General features: G+C 47.7%; 1 protein-coding gene across 1 annotated transcript in view; it reads left to right on the top strand.

Moving 5' to 3' along the window:
- The window catches only part of LOC146180075 (uncharacterized), a 348,140-nt gene that overhangs the window by 324,089 nt on the left and 4,804 nt on the right, over positions 1 to 19,247 (top strand). The window contains exons 5-8 of the mRNA XM_084579411.1: positions 11,026 to 11,223; positions 14,783 to 15,160; positions 17,253 to 17,323; positions 19,000 to 19,073. Coding sequence (XP_084435537.1) covers positions 11,026 to 11,223; positions 14,783 to 15,160; positions 17,253 to 17,323; positions 19,000 to 19,073 — 721 coding nt within the window. The remainder of the gene's footprint in view (positions 1 to 11,025; positions 11,224 to 14,782; positions 15,161 to 17,252; positions 17,324 to 18,999; positions 19,074 to 19,247) is intronic.

Here is a 19,247-nt window from a genome sequence, read left to right as displayed (position 1 = left end):
GCGCACATTTGGTGGAAAATCTGACGAGGACGTCAACGAGTGGCTACCCAACTACGAACGAGTGAGCCGGAACAGTCATTGGGATGCGACCGTGAAACTAGCGAACGTAGTGTTCTTCTTGAAAGGCACTGCCCTAGTTTGATTTGACAATCATGAAGAGTCACTTATCAGCTTGGATTGTTTCACAGAAAAGATAAAGGAGTGCTTTGGTGACGTATCCGCGAAGAAGAAACACGCAGAGCAAACGTTGATGCAGTAGGCCCAGGTACCTGGCGAGACTTGCACCGCATATATCGAGGATATCCTTCGAATGTCCGAGGAAGATAAAGTGGGGCGCTTGCTAAAAGGTATCGCTGTAGATGTCTATAATTTTCTTATCAGCAAAGATAATTCGAACTCTACCGCTGACTTCAGGTACTGCCACACTTTCGAAACCTTGAAGTTGCGTCACATCACTCCTAAATTTGGGCGACTGGCCAACGTCGCATCTGTTGCGAGCGTTGATGTCAGTGCTCCAGAGTGCATGGCTGATCTGATACGACGGATCGTCTGGGAAGAATTACTGCGTGACAAAGATTCTTCGTGCCGGGGCGAACACCAGTATGACGGTTGCGCGCTGCAAGCAGAACCCTCGACCCCACCAACTTCCTGGACTCCAGCTTTAAATGCGTCACTCTTTGGCGAAAGCAGACAGCATAAAGATTTAAGCACTTCTCAGCCACAGATGGCCCGAAGGACCACCTACATACGCCAGGTGGTTCGTCAGCAACGCCGTCGCGATTACTACCGGCAACCAGAACGAGTTTCCCCCGCATTTACTCGGACCGGTGGCGCCAGCAACCTGTGTGTTATAGCTGTGGTATGACCGGACACATCTCCCAGTATTGCCGTCGGCGGGGCCCGCTACCACAAGATCATCGCCCGCTGCCCAGCGTTCCTGATCATTTCGACCCTGAACTTTATCCGACACCAGCTCTGATCATACCCCCCGGCACAGATGCGAAGCGGATCGCCTGCTTCAAACCGCAGCTTGACGCCGCCAACACAAATACAGCGACAATCACCGTCTCCTTGGCGCCGTTCTTCCCCTTCAGGAGACTAGAAGGCGCGGCCGATGGGGGTGAGGTAGCCGAAAAATCAACGTTCCCAATACCTCTGCCTGTGTTTATGTTAAAGAACAAACTCAAAGTATACATTGACGGCATCCACACCATGGCACTAATTGACACTGGAGCAACAGTCTCTGTTATGAGTTTAGCATTCAAGAATCGATTAGGACATAAAGTGATGTTTAGCGTGAATCAAGCTGTGGTATTCCGTAGTGTTGGCGGTGAATCATTGGTGGCTTTTGGTGCGTGCTATGCGAAAGTTGTGCTTGGTGGCCACGCGTTTTAACCGAATTCACACTGTTGCCTCGTTCCACGCATGAAATAATTTTAGGTATAGACTTTTTTCAACCGTGGGGTGCAACGTTAGACTGCCTTAGTGGACAGATCTCGCTTAATGCTGCGTTGATGTCGGCTCTTGTAGAAACCTCGTCGCTCAATTTAGGAGCATTTTCTGTGTCTGAAGATACAGTTGTACCTACGATGTCTGGAGAATTCATTCAAGTTATTTCATCTACGAATTTATGCGAGGATTTCGACGCAGTAGTGGAACCTGCAACACTGGCCTGTGCAAAGAAGAGTGTCTTGGTGCCTCGTTGCATAGTTTATCACCAGAGGCCACACCTTTCTGTGGACGGTAAACTATTCAGACGAGCCAGCCGTGTTGCCTCGTCGCATAAGGCTCGGTCATTACGAGGAATGTGTGTCGAATTACGTGGCGGCATTAAGTAGCCATGCTCTTGAAGAGAAAGCATCCCATTTTGCAGAGTCTCGAATCCAGGCAATGGCAAACACATCTTTGGGAGCACAGGAGCACCGAATTTTGACTGACCTGCTTTCCAAGCATGTTTCGGTTTTCGACTTCGCCAGAGATTATCAGCCACCGATTCCAAATTCTCGCATCCATCATTCGATTGATACTGGAATCTCTCGCCCCTTCAGACAGAAGCCCTATCGTGTGTATCCGACCGAACGTCAGCTTATTGACGAACAAGTTCATGACATGCTCCAACGTGGCGTTACCCAGGAATCTTCAAGTCCTTTGGCGGCTCCAGTTATTCTCGTTATAAAGAAAAACAACGCATGGTGTTTCTGTGTGGACTATCGTCGCCTTAACGCCGTCACCAAAAAAGATGTATATCCGCTTCCACGTATTGACGATGCAATCGACTGTCTTCATTTGGCATCATACTTCTCTTCGGTAGACATGAGATCGGGGTATTGGCAGGTACCGATGAACCCAAGCGACAAAGTAAAGACGGCATTTGTGACACCCGATGGTCTCTATGAGTTCAAAGTAATGCCCTTTGGATTGTGCAATGCGCCTGCCACGTTCGAACGATTCATGAACACCATTCTGCGGGGACTCAAGTGGAAAATTTGTGCTATTTGGACGACGTTGTTATCTTCGGCAAGACCTTTCAGGAAGACAATAGCCGCCTCGCCATCGTTCTTGATTGCATTGACAGAGCAGGCCTCGTCCTCAACTCTAAGAAGTGCCACTTTGGCGAACGCCAAACAATTGTTCTTGGTCACTTGGTCGATAAGGATTGTGTTCGGCCGGATCCTCAGAAGATTGCGGCTGTAATCAGCTTTGCAGCACCGAAATCAGTGAAGCAGCTTCGGAGCTTTTTAGGACTGTGTTCCTATTTTCGTCGCTTTGTGCCCAGATTCGCTGACATCGCATACCCGGTCACGTGCCTTTTGCACAAAGATGCACCGTTCAATTGGACTACTGACTGCGACTCTGCCTTCCGCCACCTCAAATTCCTTCCGACATCAGGACCTATCTTACGTCACTTCTGTCCTTCTGCCCCCATCGAAGTTCACACCAATGCTAGTGGTGTGGGCGTTGGCGCAGTGCTCATCTAGCGTCATGTCACCGATCAGCGCGTGATAGCTTATGCTAGTCGTTCGTTGAGCAAGGCGGAGGAGCCTAAGTACACCGTTACTGAACAAGAGTGCCTCGCAGTGGTTTTTGCGGTGCAATGATTTCGTTCCTACCTATATGGAAATGTTTTTACCATCGTCACTGACCACCGTTCGCTCTGTTGGCTCGTAAATCTTCGTGACCCTTGCGGCCGGCTCGCTCGATGGGCATTGCGGTTACAAGTGTTTAACTTCACTGTGGCATACAAAAGCGGCCGTCAGCATGCTGACGCTGACTGTCTGTCACGCTTGCCGCGTTCGTCAACTGGAAGTGATGATGACAACTTTGATGACTACCTGGCGCCTATCTCGGCAACGTTTCCTGATTCTCAACTGTTCCAGACAGAACAACGCAACGATCAGACTTTGGCACCGCTTTTCTCTGCCGCTCAAGGTTCAAGAGATGCGCGTTTCTACGTTCGTGGCGGCCTGCTTTACAAGAAGAATTTCAACACCGGAGGTGCACGCTTTCTTCTCGTCGTGCCGGAAAACCTCCGTATTCCCCTTATTGAAATGATGCATGACGATACCACGTCCGGCCACTTGGGTGTCGCCCGGACCCTTCATCGCACACAGGAACGCTTTTACTGGCCGAAAATGTGTCAAGTCATTCAGCGCTATGTAGCTAGTTGTGTGAAGTGCCAGCACTACAAGCTCCCTACGTCCCGTCCACCGGGACCGCTGCACCCTATTGCGCCTCCAACCGCACCCTTTGAGCAGGCGGGCATCGACCTCTTGTGTCCTTTTCTGCGACCTTCGAACGGTAACCGGTGGATAGTGGTATGTGTTGACCATCTCACTCGATCATCAGAAACAGCCGCATTACCCTCAGCCACTGCTTACGAAGTATCCCTATTTCTTCTGCTATTTCTCGTCCTGCGCCATGGCCCTCCTCGAGTTCTGATCAGTGACCGTGGGCGCCAATTTACAGCTGAAGTTATCGAAGAACTCCTTCGTCTATGCACCTGCGATTACTGTCATACAACGCCGTATCACCCGCAATTGAATGGACTTGTGGAACGGACCAACACAAGAACTGGGATGACATCCTCCCTTTCATTACATACGCGTATAACACAGCACTGAATGAGACGACTGGCTACAGTCCGTTTTACCTCCTGTATGCTCGAGTTTCCCGCAGCTGTCTTGATACCATCCTTCATTTTTCCCTCTACGACGAGCCTTCTATCGCCACCACTTTATGTCGAGCCGAAGAAGCTCGCCGCGTTGCCCGCCTCCGCATCCTGGACTCACAGGAACGTTCCAAGGAGCGTTACGACAACCGGCGCCCACATTTCTCATGTTCCCGGTGATTTAGTGTTGCTGTGGACTCCGCTGCGCAAGCGTGGTTTAGCCCAGAAGCTGCTGTTTCGCTATAGCGGCCTTTTTGTCGTTTTGGAGCGCCTGAGTGACGTGAACTATGTAATTTCACGCCGCACCGAAAGTGGCCGATGCTCACGCCGGACTGAGGTGGGGCATGTCGCTCGGCTTAAAAGGTTCCATCCCCGGCACCTTCCTTAAACTGCTTGCCCTGGGGCTTCGTCTGCGATGGGGAAAGTGTCACGTGCTTCGGGGCGTCAGAAAGAAAGAAGAAGCTGGGGAGAAGAAGAAACAGAAGACACAATGGTGCGTGCTGGTGTTCCTTGGGGGACTCGCAGCGCTTTAGACGACAAATAAACACCCCCGTTACGTACTGAGAACGTAACAATATATATATATATGTGTGTGTGTGTGTGTGTGTGTGTGTGTGTGTGTGTGTGTGTGTGTGTGTGTGTGTGTGTGTGTGTGTGTGTGTGTGTGTGTGTGTGTGTGTGTGTGTGTGTGTGTGTGTGTGTGTGTGTGTGTGTGTGTGTGTGTGTGTGTGTGTGTGTGTGTGTGTGTGTGTGTGTGTGTGTGTGTGTGTGTGTGTGTGTGTGTGTGTGTGTGTGTATCATGTGCCTTGCGGCGCTTCCCATTTGAAAGGTACGCCAGCCTTTGTAACCTCTGTGAATGGTTCGGTGGTGCGCGAAAAGTTTCTTAAAAATCGTCGATAGTGCGCGTACAGCCCGAGGAATCAGCGCAGAGCCGGCCGGCGGTGGAAACTGTGTGAGCGCAGCTGTTTTCTCCGGGTTTGGGCGGATACCATCCTTGCTAACAATGTAGCCTAGGAACCGCAGTTCCTCGCAGGCAAAGTTGCATTTCACTAGTTTAAACGTTAGTCCCGATGACTTGATGGTTTCCAGCACTGTCTGCAGCCGTTTCAGGTGGTCTTCAAAGTTTGAAGAGAAGACAGCAACGTCGTCCAAGTACACCAAACAACTTTGCCACTTCAAGCCAGCCAGAACAGTGTCCATTACTCGTTGAAACGTGGCTGGTGCAGAGCAGAGGCCAAATGACATCACCTTGAACTCGAATATGCCGTCCAGTGTGATGAACACGGTCTTCTCGCGATCTCTGTCGTTGACTTCAATTTGCCAATCTCCGCTCTTCAGCTCCATCGATAAGAAATAACTTGCATTGCATGATCAGTCCCGTGTGCCATCGATTTGAGGAAGAGGGTACACATCCTTCTTTGTTAAGCTGTTTAAGCGGCTGTAATCCACGCAGAAACGAAATATCCCGTCTTTGATCTTCAGCAAAACGAATGGTGCAGCCCAGGGTCTCCTCGATGGCTTGATCACTTCATCACGAAGCATTTCCTCAACTTGATCCCGTAAGGAGTGGCGTTCTCGCGGCGATATAGAGCAGGGGCTTTCACGAAGTGGTCGAGCGTGTTCCTCTGTGATGATGCGGTGCTTAGCTAATGGAGTTTGTCGTCCGTTCGACGCTGAAGAAAACCACTCGCTGTAGCTTTCAAGAAGAGTGAGAATCCGGCTTTGTTTGTCTTGGGGTAGTAAACTTAGAATGATTTGCTCTGTGATGTGCATCATCTTCAGGTTGGCTGGGCAGGGCGAAGATATCTCACCTATCCGCTACCCCGTCGAGGAAAGCCATTGTCATGCCCTCGTTCACAGGTACCGGTATTCTTCGGTGAAGTTCGTGACCAGCACTTGAGCTTGTTCATGACGGAAATGGTAACGCTTCTTGCGATTCCCACTCCACCCTCTAAGAGCAACTGAGTGCTTCCTTCCACGACACCTTCGGCGCTTTCTACATCTGCGTTGCCCATGCAGGCGACGACGGTTGATCGGGGCGCATGATCAGGTCTCTGTCGAGGACGTTTAGAGCTATGTGGCGCATTCATGTCGTCACGGAATGTATGGCGTTATCCATCGAGAGCTTGATCAGTTTTGAGTCGAGGTTCATGATCGCCCGATGTTCGTTCAGAAAACCCATGCCCAAAATCACGTCATGCTAGCATTGCTGTAGAACCACGAAGCTGGTAGGGCAGGTACGTCCTTTTACTAACCGTTACGGTGCATCGCGCCGACGGCGAAATAAGGGTACCACCAGCATTAGCGGGCCATCCCAAGGGGTCGTCACTTTCTTGAGCTGGACGGCAAGCGCTCCACTGATGACAAAAACCTCGGCTCCGGTATCCACTGAGGCGGTAACCGTATGACCGTTGACAGCAACTTCGAGGTCACTTGTTAACATCTTCGTATTGCATGTTGGCTTTGGGTTTCGATCTCTACTTCGCCGTGTGCTGAGACCACGGCCGGGACACACCGTCGTCACTTCGCTGGGCGGCGGTGTCAACTAGAAGACTGGGCGTGTTCTCGTCGACGTTGCCGTCTTGTGGAGTGGCGATTTATTGACCGAGTCATCGTCACTCGTCATCAACGGTGGAGAATCGTCGTTACTTCGCCTTATAGCAACCTCACTTCCAAAGGTTGCTTTCTTTAGTTTCATCTAAGTGGGCTAGGGGACCTTCCTCGCACGTAGTTCTGTGCCGGCGACGTAAAGCGGGACCATGATGGGGAGTGTGACAGACGACTTGGCGATGCGTGCTCTCCCCTCTTCAAGTAGTCGTCGATTTTTTGTGGTCGCTCGCCAGGACGGGGTCGTGGGGCATCGATGGTGAAACCACGAAGGCCGATACGCCTGTACAGAAGTGAATGTGTCAAGCCTGACCACAATGGAAGCAGAGTGGTCAGTTGTTAGACGTCCTCCAGGCATCGTATTTTCTGGGGCTTGAGTGTTTGTATGCTTGGCGGGCGGGGGCCAAGGGACGGCTTTCGGGAGCAGAACGGTAGCGGCGAGGACTTCGAAGGTTACATCGGGGGTCAGGAGAGAAACAAAGTTCACCGCTGTTGCTTCCTGCGCGGATGCCATCGAAGGCGTCGCTTGAGGAACCCTAAATACCTGCTGGACTTCACGCATGACGTCCGCGAGCCTCGCAAAATGAGATTGCTGAGATGATGGCCGTAACTGGCGTAATTCTTCTCGAATAAGTTCACGTGTAATCTCACGGAGGTTATCACTACCTGTAGCTGTGGAGTCGCATTTGCTTGCAGAGAACACTTAAAGAGGCCGGTCGCACTGTCGAGTACAGGCGTCTAAGGTCCCCTCTATTGAGGACGCTTACTTTTCAAATTCGGCTACGGTGTGCGGTGGGCTTCTCACTAGGCACGAAAAAAAGAGAGTATTTGAAGCCTCGCAAAAAAATTAACTTCCTCACCTTCAGTCATGTTTGAGTTGGCGCGGCGGAAGAGGCGTTTCATTTCCTTAACGTAGGCGAGGACGGGCTCATTGGGGAGCTAGGCTTTATACTGAAGGAGCTTCGCTGTTTCCTTACCGCGCTAGCGAACTGTTTCGACAGTTCCTTCATGAAGTCCTCCCACGTCGTTGGCAAAGACTCGTGATTTTCATACCACATCCGCGCTTTTCCATCAAAAGCGAAAAAGACGTTTCGGAGTTTCAAGACGTCGTCCCAGCTGCTGAAAGCTGCAAATCGTTCGCACTGGTCTAGCCAATTCTCTGTATCTTGCCCCGGTTGCCGCAGAAATGGGGGGCTGTCGGTGCGGCTGGATAACAACCGGTACCGTTGCCTGGGCCATTGTCAAAGTTGGCACCTCCTTCCGGGGTCGAACAGGATCCAGCAGCAACCCGTGTTCTCGTTGGAACCCTTGAAGTCGGCGGCTGGCTCGTTGAACTGTAGGCTGGTCCCACAGGTTTACAGGAACAGGGCTGTGGTTTTGGCTGAAGGGATAACCTGAACACGATGGGCAGCACATCCACCAAAAGTCGCGTGGTGATGACGTGGTATTTCGAAGCAATACTACTTTAGCTACCACCTCAGCCCGTGCTATGCCGCGACCGCATAGCCACGCTTGACCTTTCGCGTGACCTCGCTGCGTGACGTCATACCATCTATGTAAAAACGGGGCCCCATCTCACGCCGTTGCCTTGCGCGGCGCATGGCCACGGCCGCGGCCTGACTCCCGCTCCTCTCACCAGGAGCGCTGCGCGCCATTTGACGTCTAACCATCTGCTTAAAAACGGGGACCCAGCTCACGCCGTCGCCTTGCGCGGCGCATAGCCACGGCCGCGACCTGATTCCCGCTCTTCTCGTCAAGCCCATGAGATGCCGCCTCCAGCCTATACGCTTCGGCAGGTTGCAAAGAGAAAGCATCAGCGAGCTACGGAGACAGAAGACCGAGAAGAACGGCTTTCCAAGCGACGAGCTCAAGATGCAGCCAGGCGAAAAAAACGCTCAGCGTCTTCGGCAGCAGAAACAACAGCAGAAGCAAGTGAGGAAGTTAAGTTTGGCCGACAGTGTGGAATGTGCATCTCGTTCCAGCACTACTAGTTCGGTTTGAATAAAAAATGAAAACGAGTAACATGTGTGTGCCGACATTCTTGTCTGTGCGTTTTTACCCATGCCAAACATAGCAGAAACATAGCACAGCCAAGAGTATCACCATAGCCATACTAGCATAAGCATAACCAGAGCATCACCACAAGCGGCACAATAACAGAACCCACGTATTGCTTCGCAATTACCAGGCTTAACCAAGCTAAGCCACAGCCAAATTTTTTTTCTTGATTGTGGAATGCATGTCGCCTTATGATTCAGCACACTTCGTTCTCCATATTTGCCCGACCGTCCAGAAATAAATACTTTTCTAGGAACCAGGAACTTGCGTCCCGAAAACTTTTGTCGCTGACTGTACGCTTCCTTACTTCCATAAAGATGTATATATATATATATATATATATATATATATATATATATATATATATATATATATATATATATATATATATATATATATATATTATTACGAAGCGGCAAGCCGATGAAGACAGGAGACAGAACATGACCGATGACGATGGTAGATGACGTTTAATGAATGTTCGCGGGCCTAGCGCGAGCGCTCCTGTCCAAGCCACTGCCCGCTTCTTCTTCCTTGTCGTCCGTAACATGACCCGGGGCCACCGAGCGATCGTCCCGATCGTGGACGAGGAAGTTTAGCGATGTTAATGATTTTATGGCATGATGATGGGCGTGTCTGGATGCTTGAAGAAGAAGAGGAAGAAGGAAGAATAGAACGGCTTGCCGGTACGATGTCTGATGCGTGGGTGATCCGCCTCCCTTGGAGCTGTCAACCATCCGTCACCAGAGTCCATGGGACCGATGGCTCGAGGTCACGTCGGGCAGCTTGGGCGGGGGTTGCGTGTTCGTGTCCATCGGTTCCTTCGGGTCTTACGGGTCCTTCGTCTCGGTTCTGATTGGCCATTCTGTTCTCCTTGTCTCCTGGTCCGGGCTGGGGGCTGGGCGGTGGTAGTTGTTCAGGTCTGGGCTTGAAGGGCTGGGGCGAAGCTGCTCGGCGATGTCCCTGGGCCCTCGGTGATGGTCCCGGCTTGAAGATGGCGTCGATGCTCCACGGCAAGGATGGGGATGCCGTACGCCGCACCTCTAACCAAATATTACGAAGCGGCAAGCCGATGAAGACAGGAGACAGAACATGACCGATGACGATGGTAGATGACGTTTAATGAATGTTCGCGGGCCTAGCGCGAGCGCTCCTGTCCAAGCCACTGCCCGCTTCTTCTTCCTTGTCGTCCGTAACAATATCTTCTGTGAACTTTAACAGCGCCTGCTAATTAGAGAGAGCATAAACATTTATTTCATCTATGGTGGTTAGATGTCTACCATCTTCCGTAGCGGTGGTCGTCGGCCCTTATTCGAGGGCCCCGCTGGATGCCGCCGTCAGCTGGGCCCGTCGGATCAGACCTTCTTGGTCTTCCCGCCGGTCGCTGGAGAGCATTCCTTCCCACTGCTCCACACTCGGGTTGTTATGATGTGCGCTACTGGAATTCCCTGACATTCCCTCGTCGTGTGAATAGCGTCGGTGTCTCTAAGCACCATGGGCATTTATTTGTGTATTGTATGGGGTACATTTTGTGTAGTGTGTGTAGGTTCGGGAAGGAACCTGCCTGTAGCTGCCTCCACGTGACGGAGTCCTCCTTGCTGAGGGATCTCTGCGGGGGTGGATACCGCATTCTGTAGCCTTTATAGTAGTTCAGGATTGCCGAGTGCTCTTGGGGTACGGGGTCGTTGTCCAGAGGGTCGCACGTGTTAGATGCCCGGTATTGAGCGTAACCTCGAGCTATCTCGTCCGCCCTCTGGTTTCCCCTTACCCCGGTGTGTCCCGGTGTCCACACAATCGTGTGTGTGATTAGGTCTTCTTCCTCAGGTCGTTCCTCTGAAATTTTTTCGAAGGACGTAATCCCGCACTTTCTCCCTGCGTATTTCAACTTAACGCCTTGTAATATCTCACAGGCTTCATAAATTTGTTCCAAAAGACAAATTTGGGTATATGATAACAAGACACTACAGTGGTGGAAATAAGTCGCGCCCATTAATAATTCCTCAGTAGTTCCATGGAACTGCACAATGATCAATTATTCGTTTATATGGCTACTTGCATCCCCTCTTCTGTGTAAGTACAGGCTGTTTCCTTCTAGCTTCTTTGGACCAGAGATGGCCCTGTGTTGTTTTTCCATAGATTTGTAGTCACACCTTTTCGCTTGCCTTCACGCGTAACTACGTCGTCGTTTGCAGGACTACTACGATGAGATTCGGCAGACGCAGCTTCGGGAGCTGGCGTTGCTCAAAAACGACCGCAAGAATGGAGCAGGCGCTGCGGCGTCCCTGGAATCGTCTTCGCCACAGACATCGCTGCCGCCATCGGGGCACCCTGGAACGGCATCTCCTCCGTGCGGCAACGAGTTGGTCGCCGTCAGCAGCTGTGGGAATAACGTGAGTTGATGTCACCACTGGCGCGTACGAACGCACGCGTGCTATTACTCATTCACTCTCGTACGCACATTTCTACACAGGCAGGAGACAGAAATATGCAGAGGGCTGAAGGAACAGCACCATCGCCGTCAGCTTATTACCTAGACGTGATGAACCGGCGGCACTATTATGGCGTAATCATTTTACACTATTCTATCATCACCTAAGTAGGCTTAGGAGCTGAAATATCTATCTCGCTCCTGAATATCCTTGTGCTCGAGGTGGTAACAGTGCATTTTCTAGTCATTTCACGAAAGGTGCTACTTGCTTAAACTGAGTTTGAAAACTGCTTATTCGCTTCAAGCTGTCTCTATTTAATTTGGTCAAAAACATATAGATCATGACGAGTTCGTTTTTTTCTAGAACAGTTATTGTTAGATTCTATGTGACAATGAATGTTCTCTCTTCGCCTGCAGTAGTATATGCATGCAGAGCTTCAGTTGGCACAATTTACAGTTGTTAGAAACAATGGTCAGATTCTCCATTTTACAGCATGCTTTAAAATATAAAGCTTCATAGGCCTAAATGAGAAACCAACATGAGAAATGCAATAGTAAATCTTACGTGTGTGCTTATTCTTTCTAAACTTGATTGTGTTGTTCTAGGGCTGCTGTATACACAAAGCCTCATATTCATAAAGCACTGCGTTCACCTCACCATGCGCTATACAGAAGAATGTATCCCTCATAAGTGTATGGATGCGCAATATATCAAATATAATTCAGAGAGGGTACCTTCGTAGATGCTGGGAAAATGCCATGCTTTTCTTGACGTCACTATTCATTTTTGCTTGTTTTAAACTTTATGGGATATGGAAGCTGGCTTTAGGTCCCTTATTTGGGAGCTTCCGTGTTTTCTTTTCATAGTGTTCTTGGCCTCTACTCTCACATTATTTTCGGCCGATTTAGGTAGTTTAATTATGCAGCTCGTGAACTAAGTCTATGCTGAAATGTCTCCCAGGCATGCCAACTAATGCCACGAAAGCGAAAATCATTAGGGCTGTAATGAGCCCCTTATTAATGCGAAAGCATTATTTCGCTATATTCACAGATTCCTGTCCGCAGACCACGTCCGCTGGCCGCGTCCGCAGACCGCGTCAGCAAAATCCTGTTCGCAGCAGTTGTGAGTAACTGAGAAACGGTAGAGGTTAATGAGTTCTGTCAATCGATAGAGGGTTACTCAATGTTGTGTCCGAAGAAATAATTAGGCAGAAAAGGTAATTATAGGTAATTAATTAGAGGCCTAACATGCAAAACCGACTCCGCAGCTGTTGTAATTGAGAAGTGGTAGAAGTTAATGAGTGGTGTCAATCGATGCAGGGTGACGTAATGTTGTGTCCAAAAATAATTAGGCCAATAAGTTAATTAGGTAATTATTTACAGGCAACAAGTGTAAAAGTAAAAGCGAAAATGGTTTCATTCGCCTGTGGCTTGGCGCCACATTTGATTGCATCAAATACTAAAATAGTTCATTAAATCAGTAAATTATGGTGACGTCAAAGATGTGACGTCACGTAACCTTAAGTCCAGCCAAAACATGGCGTAGGAAGGAATTGGCGCGCAATTTGAAAATACCAGAGACTAAATTAGTTCGCAGAGGCCCCGGCCTCTGTCCCATAGGCCTGCGTGCCGGGGGCGGGGAGTAGGGGGCCTCCTACATCGGTGGAAATATAAAGTTCATAACAACAACAACAACATCACGCAACCGGATGTAGAGCCGAAAAAAAGCATATCAAGGGATTGGCGCACAATTTTAAAGTACCAAAGACTAAAGTAGTTAATTAAGGCAGTCATTAGGGTGGCGTTAAGGATGTGACGTCAAGCAATTGGAAGTAGACCCATAAAGTGGCATCGGAAGGGATTGGCGCGCAATTTTAAAGAACCAAAGACTAAAATGGGTAAACAAGAAGTGAAATAATATGAAGTGACGCAACCGGAAATAGAGCCGAAAAAGGGCATAGGAAGGGATTGGCGCGTAATTTGAAAGTGCCAAAGTCGAAAATGGGTAAACAAGAAGTGAATAAAGCAACTAGAAGCAATCAGAAGGAAGCAACAGCAGCATTTGTGCTTTAGCACTACTCCAATGCAGATTCTGCAGTGCTCTTTAATTTTAAGGCTGTAGATGTCGCCAGGCAGGGGGACTGCGGCCAAATTTGTTTGAGAACCAGAAGAAGCGGCGGTGGCGGGGTCCGGCCGTAGCCAAGGTTCCGGGCGTTGTGAAGCTCTCGTGTTACAGTGCTTTATTTCGGGCTTCGTCGTATAGTTACAGCATCGAAATCAATCAGTGAAGCGAAAGAATGAAAACAGTAGTAAAAGAGAAAAAAGAATCAATACGCCAAAAAAAGAAAAAAAGAACAAGCAAAAGAAAAAAGTAATAGAGCAAAAAAGAAAAAGAAGCAAATGAGTGTAAAGAGTCAAAGGAAATGGTTTCGCCTTACCGAACTCAAGAACGATCTACGTGCCGCCAGCAAATGTTTGAATGTTAGAGCAGGCTGCACTAGCATGCGACAAACGTGAGCCTTGATATTGCTGCCATGAGCGTAGATATAATTGTGCCTAGCTGTGGATTACATGAAAGCAGAAAGCCTTAACGGTGCACGGACCACTCCACCCAGCCTGATCTTTCTTCGTAAAATTGAATACCTATTTTTTTGCTCTCTGAGCCTTTTCTTTTTATTCTGCGAAAGACGCGTTTGTTTACGAAAGAAATGTATTTAAACTGCAAGCATTTATGTTACATCACTCGGTTTCATATTGTGGCCTCAAAGGAAAGAACAGGGTGCAGTCATCGTCTGGAAACGTACTACAGCACCTTAGCCTTAAGTCTTCAGTCTTCACTCGGCCGCAGACTCCTTGCGAATTCTGCCAGTAATGGCGACACGTGCGCTTCACTAGCCGCCATGGCGGCCCTGTGGTAAAAATGCTAGTCCACTGAGTACCCGGATACGAACCCGATTGCGGCCGCTGCGTTTCGGTGGAGGCCAAACACAAAGGTGCTCATGTGCTGTGTAGTAATAGTAAAACATTTATGGAGCAGCTGTTTGGGGCACTCAGACCTCTTAGGCCCCCGCACGGCCCCACTATATTCAAACGTTCATGTTCCTACGGTTCATGACGTTAGCAGTCCGGTCCGTGACGGTGTACTGCATGTGCTGTGTGATGCCAGTGCACGCTAAAGAAACACAGTCAGCGGCATCTCTTTCACCTTTCACTCTTGCCTTCCTCCCTTTTCTAGCAGCGTGGTTCGGGTGTCCACGGATATTTGCGAGCGATACAGAGCCTTTCCGCTCTGGTAGACCATGTTTATGGTACCTTCATTTAGAATTTTCTGTCTATAAATGTTGCGCTTCAAGCTGTGAAGTTGCGTCTGCTTAACTAGTATATAGGAACTTGTGTACACATCCCAGCCTAAATTGTTCTTAAGTTACTCAGTAAACTTTAAGCCAACTGCTCAAGATTCACAACTGCGCTGTTTTGGCCACTTTTTGATCTCGGTACACGTCCTTGGTTCCCTCCACCAGGACGCATCTTCCTCGTCATGCCGCTCATCACCTCCGACGCCTCCGACACACCCGGCCCTGCGACCCGGCGTGCCAGGCGGCATCGTGCTAGCCGGCAACCCAGAGGCATTGTCCCAAATGGCGCCCATCCAGGTTTCTTCCTCGGCCGGCCTGACCCGAGGTGTGGCGCCTCCTCCAACCACTGCGGCCGCTGTTTCCGCTGCCGCGGCCAAAGCTGCGTATTTGCTGCACGGTTCCCGCGTCCTCCCAGTGCGCCTGTCGCGCAAGGGCGCGCTACGGGCGGCGGCCCTGACGCTGGGTAGAGCAGCAGCTGTAGGAGCGCTGAGGCATGGTGCTGCAGTCGAACTCATCTCCGCAGACTGCGCCGCGGACGAATTTGTGAGTTGCCCATGATAGGCCACATCCATTACTTAGATTTTTCAGGTTCATGATGCACCAAGTCCCGCAAACAGAAGATTTATGTAGAGGCCTTTAATTCTTAGAGATGTTATGCTTTGAATGTTTGCCCAATAAGACTCAGGTTGTGAAGGACCTCAGTAATAAAAAACAAGAGAGCGCTAACGCGGGTACATGACCCCTGTTAATCATTTACAGTGGATGTTTCCCGTTGCATGCGTTTTATGCTCAGAAAAAAATAATGTTATTTTATTCAGTGAATCTTAAAATAGACACTGTCTGACCTGTTGGAGGCTCAAAACTGGTCTTGACAAACTAGGGTTTTCAATTTGCTAATGTGGATGCATGGTGAGTTGGTGCTCCATAGTTCTTCTAACGTCCGCGTCCATTGTGCTGCATCAAGAACTAGGGTTTTTATCCAGCAGCGGGATCTTGATATCTCGACAGATTTTAGTTCCTTGCTTTCTGCATCCAAAATAAAGCCGTGCAGCAGAGATTGGACCGATAGGTCCGGCAACAAATTGTCAACAAAATGCCACATTCCTACATATTCGATATGTGCTTACACTAAAGTACATACTTGCAGATACTTTTGAATATGTGATTGCTGCACTGGAGCTCCATCAGGTTGATTTATGAATTGGCACCCTAGCTTTTCTGGCATTTTGCTATGTAGGTTGTATAATGAAATGAGCTATACATTTCTTAAGCGCACGAAAAATGTCCAGGTGTGCGCTTAGGTTTGCTTTGGTGCTGTAATACGAAAGCAATAGGAGTCCTGTCACGCCACCCGGTGGATTTGCCTAACACTAGACTAGCGGACCTCGGCTGGCTGTATAAGGCCAGTCGGCGTAAGCGTATGTCGTACTGTGTTAAATGAAGGCACGCCGCAAATTGAACCTTCATGAGAGTGTCGCAGTTCAAATTTGATGAAGGCGACGATGTTTACTGCACATCACGAGACCGTTTTGCAGTTTCGCATGACGTGTATTGGGCTGCGATGATAGTACGGTGCACACGTGCATAAGTTCGAGAAGCTTATTTGTTCCTTCTAGCATGATTTCAAAGTCCGGTGGAGGCAACGCGTTTTTCTTTATTGGCAGTTCATGCAGACATGGTCTGTTACAAATTCTATCTTCAAAACCTGTCCATGCAAATAATGAGCCAAAAATTGTTTTCGCATTAATATAGCTAATCGATAGAGTCATTTTTAAGGAAATACGTACGTAAAAAATCTCCATAAATGTCTTAATTCTGTACGCATATTGCGCAGAAATTTTTGCTTTTGCGAAGCTCGAGCTCGTTATTTGTGGCAGTGTCTTAAAGCTTTCAATATGTACACCATTCAGACCTTCAAGTTGCGCACTAAATGGCGCCTTCAGCAGAAATACCTGCAACTGCTTGAATGATGCCCTCTGCGTAAACTTTGATAGACGTTATGTTGTCATGTAAAACAGGTATTTTTTGACATAGTAAGAAAAATTCACCAAAAGCATGGGAGGAGAGAACTGCATTAAAGGAATTACAGTTCTAGTGAAAATTAATAGGTAGAAATTGTGTTAGCTTGATACTGTGAGAAATCTCAGATGAGCCATAAGTAAGACTTTTTTGCTTGACTTTGTGCAGGTGAATTTTGTGTGTAGAAACCACAAACTTGATTTGGAGGATACAGAAGGTTAAAAATACTGCCATTGAAAAGTCAGGTAAAGAAAGGCCCACAAATCGTTTGTCAAAGCGGTGCACACAATACTTTCGTATGTTATGAAGTTACAGTTTTTTGCTGTATGGACACAATACTTTCGTATTTTATAAAGTGGCAGTTTTTTTGCGGTATTGGCAGGTTCTCATAGTGCGAATGTTTTGAAAGCATTCTGATGCGCGAATTCGAATGCCAGATACTTTTTAGTTGGAGCTATGAACTAGAGCTTTGAGGAAAGTCTCGACCACTCAAGAAAATCTTTTCCTATCATTTTATGATCGTAATATGATCTCAATTTTCTCAGGTATGTATGTACATTCCACATTCAAGTTCTAACTTCTTTTCTTGTATCATTGTTTCTGTTCTCTTCTACAGCTATACGGAGACGAGTATCCTGATGGGAACTTTGACGGAAATGTTTACGAGCAAGCTTTCACAACCATTGAGTATGTATGACTACAAAAAGATCGTGTTTATTGTGCTTGGAACATAGTAGAAAGCGCACTTAACAGTTCCTGTTTACTGTGATTCTACATAATCTGGCAGTAATAATAATAGAGACATATGTTTAAATAGTCCTGCATAGGTGCTCAGTGTGAAACTTTGCAGACTATGTTCCCCATTTCTCTTCTATGATATGCATTAGGTGAAGTTCAAAAGTGATGCCCCATGGATAATGCCCCAAAATATTTATGAACAGATAGTGTATATAAAGTTGAAGAGGGCAGATTAACAAGTGGTCAACATCCCGTCCTAGTAGTTGCAACAGTCTTTTATAAATCCAACCGTGTTGATCATATTTGAAGTTTCATGACATTGCGGTGAATGCTAGAATATTGATGTTGTTTTTCTTTGATAAAACCAGTAGGGAATGAAATAGGCTGCTGAGTAATGTTTTGGTGTTGCACCAAAGTATGCTTTCTTTCTGATGTTGTATATGGGTATGTCTACGTGATTTACAATTTTTGTGTCTGTTCCATTCTCTATACTTCTCAATCTGCTTAGAAGAGGATGTCTAATCTTTTATGCAGATTATGTAATTCTTATTGTGCCTCCTCTCACACTGTAATGTGTGTGGCACTGGGGGTGGTTTAATAAGTTGATGAATAAACAAAACATTAACGTAATATCCTGAGTTATCGTGCATCCTCCCGCTACGCGAAATACATAAAAATGCATGTGGACCGTGTCTCACGGACCAAAAAAGCAAGAAATCGAAAAAGGTAGAAATTTGCATTGCTTCGTTTGTGTCTAGCTTGGCTTTACAAGAAAGACACACAACTTAATCACGGGATATTATCTTGCTCACAAGACTCACAAAGCAATCCCTTACTATCTGCGAAATCGACTGCGTTTGAAATGTAAGCAAACCTGCACAACACTGCGACTAGGTTCAGTGCTATTTGAACGGGTCGTGTGACAATCGAATTGCGACATCTGCATTGGCGCTACATAGCATGGCCCAAGGACATAAGAAGCTGTTCTCTATCAAGCGAAGACTTCACTGTGCTTGTAAAAAAAAGTACTTATCCCTGTTACCATCATCGTTTTATTGCAAAAGCAATACTACGCCAGGTCTAACCGTTCAAACCTGTTTGCCGTGTTCATATCCGTGCCTGTGGTCTCCGAGCCGGCGCTGTGCCCAACAGAGCGAGAATAAAAAAAAAACGCTCGGTCACCCACAGCTAATGCTTTAGCTCCATATTTGGTTCAGCAGTTTTGAACCTTTTCAATTTGTTTCCTCACATGGTCATCCTTTCACCTTTAGGTCGCGAAGATGTGTGAGCAATTGTGTTTCTTTGTCTCTATGGCCACTTCTTTTATGATTGTGAAGTTTAGGAGGGTATATTTTGAAAATTGCGAAGCCTCCGGTTTACATTTTCTAAAGGCTGACAATAAATTGGTGATGTCGACGTGATCGCTATATGGCCTAAGAGCGAGGCGAGTAATGACTTAGGATACTGGGGTAGTTTCATTTTATTAGATTGAATATTCTGGTACTCTTGAAGAGTCCCTCTATTGTTTCTGTGTAATGATGTATGACAGGCAGCATGCACGCGCTTCAAAAATTGCTGCTAGCTACTATGCTAATGCTCATCTATTTCACCTTGTGTATTTTCAGTGAGCAAGGCTTCTCACACCAGAATGTTGAAGATATTACTAACAATGGATACGCAGCTGACACGGACTTTGCTGGTAAGCATGTGGAATCTAGAAACAGCGGTGGTATTACAAACACCTGCAAGGTATGCAGCGTGTGTAAAATGAAAAGGGAAAAAAATTGCGAGACTAAATTGCAGGATTTATATAGGCAGTGCAGTGTCAAAGACAAGTGAAAAAATATATTGCCATTTTGCAGTATATCTAACA

Source organism: Amblyomma maculatum, chromosome 9 (genome assembly GCF_055883805.1).
Source record: "Amblyomma maculatum isolate TAMU_Amacu chromosome 9, ASM5588380v1, whole genome shotgun sequence".
Classification (NCBI taxonomy): Eukaryota; Metazoa; Arthropoda; class Arachnida; order Ixodida; family Ixodidae; genus Amblyomma; species Amblyomma maculatum.
The sequence above is the reverse complement of the archived record's forward strand: the minus strand, read 5'-3'. Positions and strand labels throughout refer to the sequence as shown.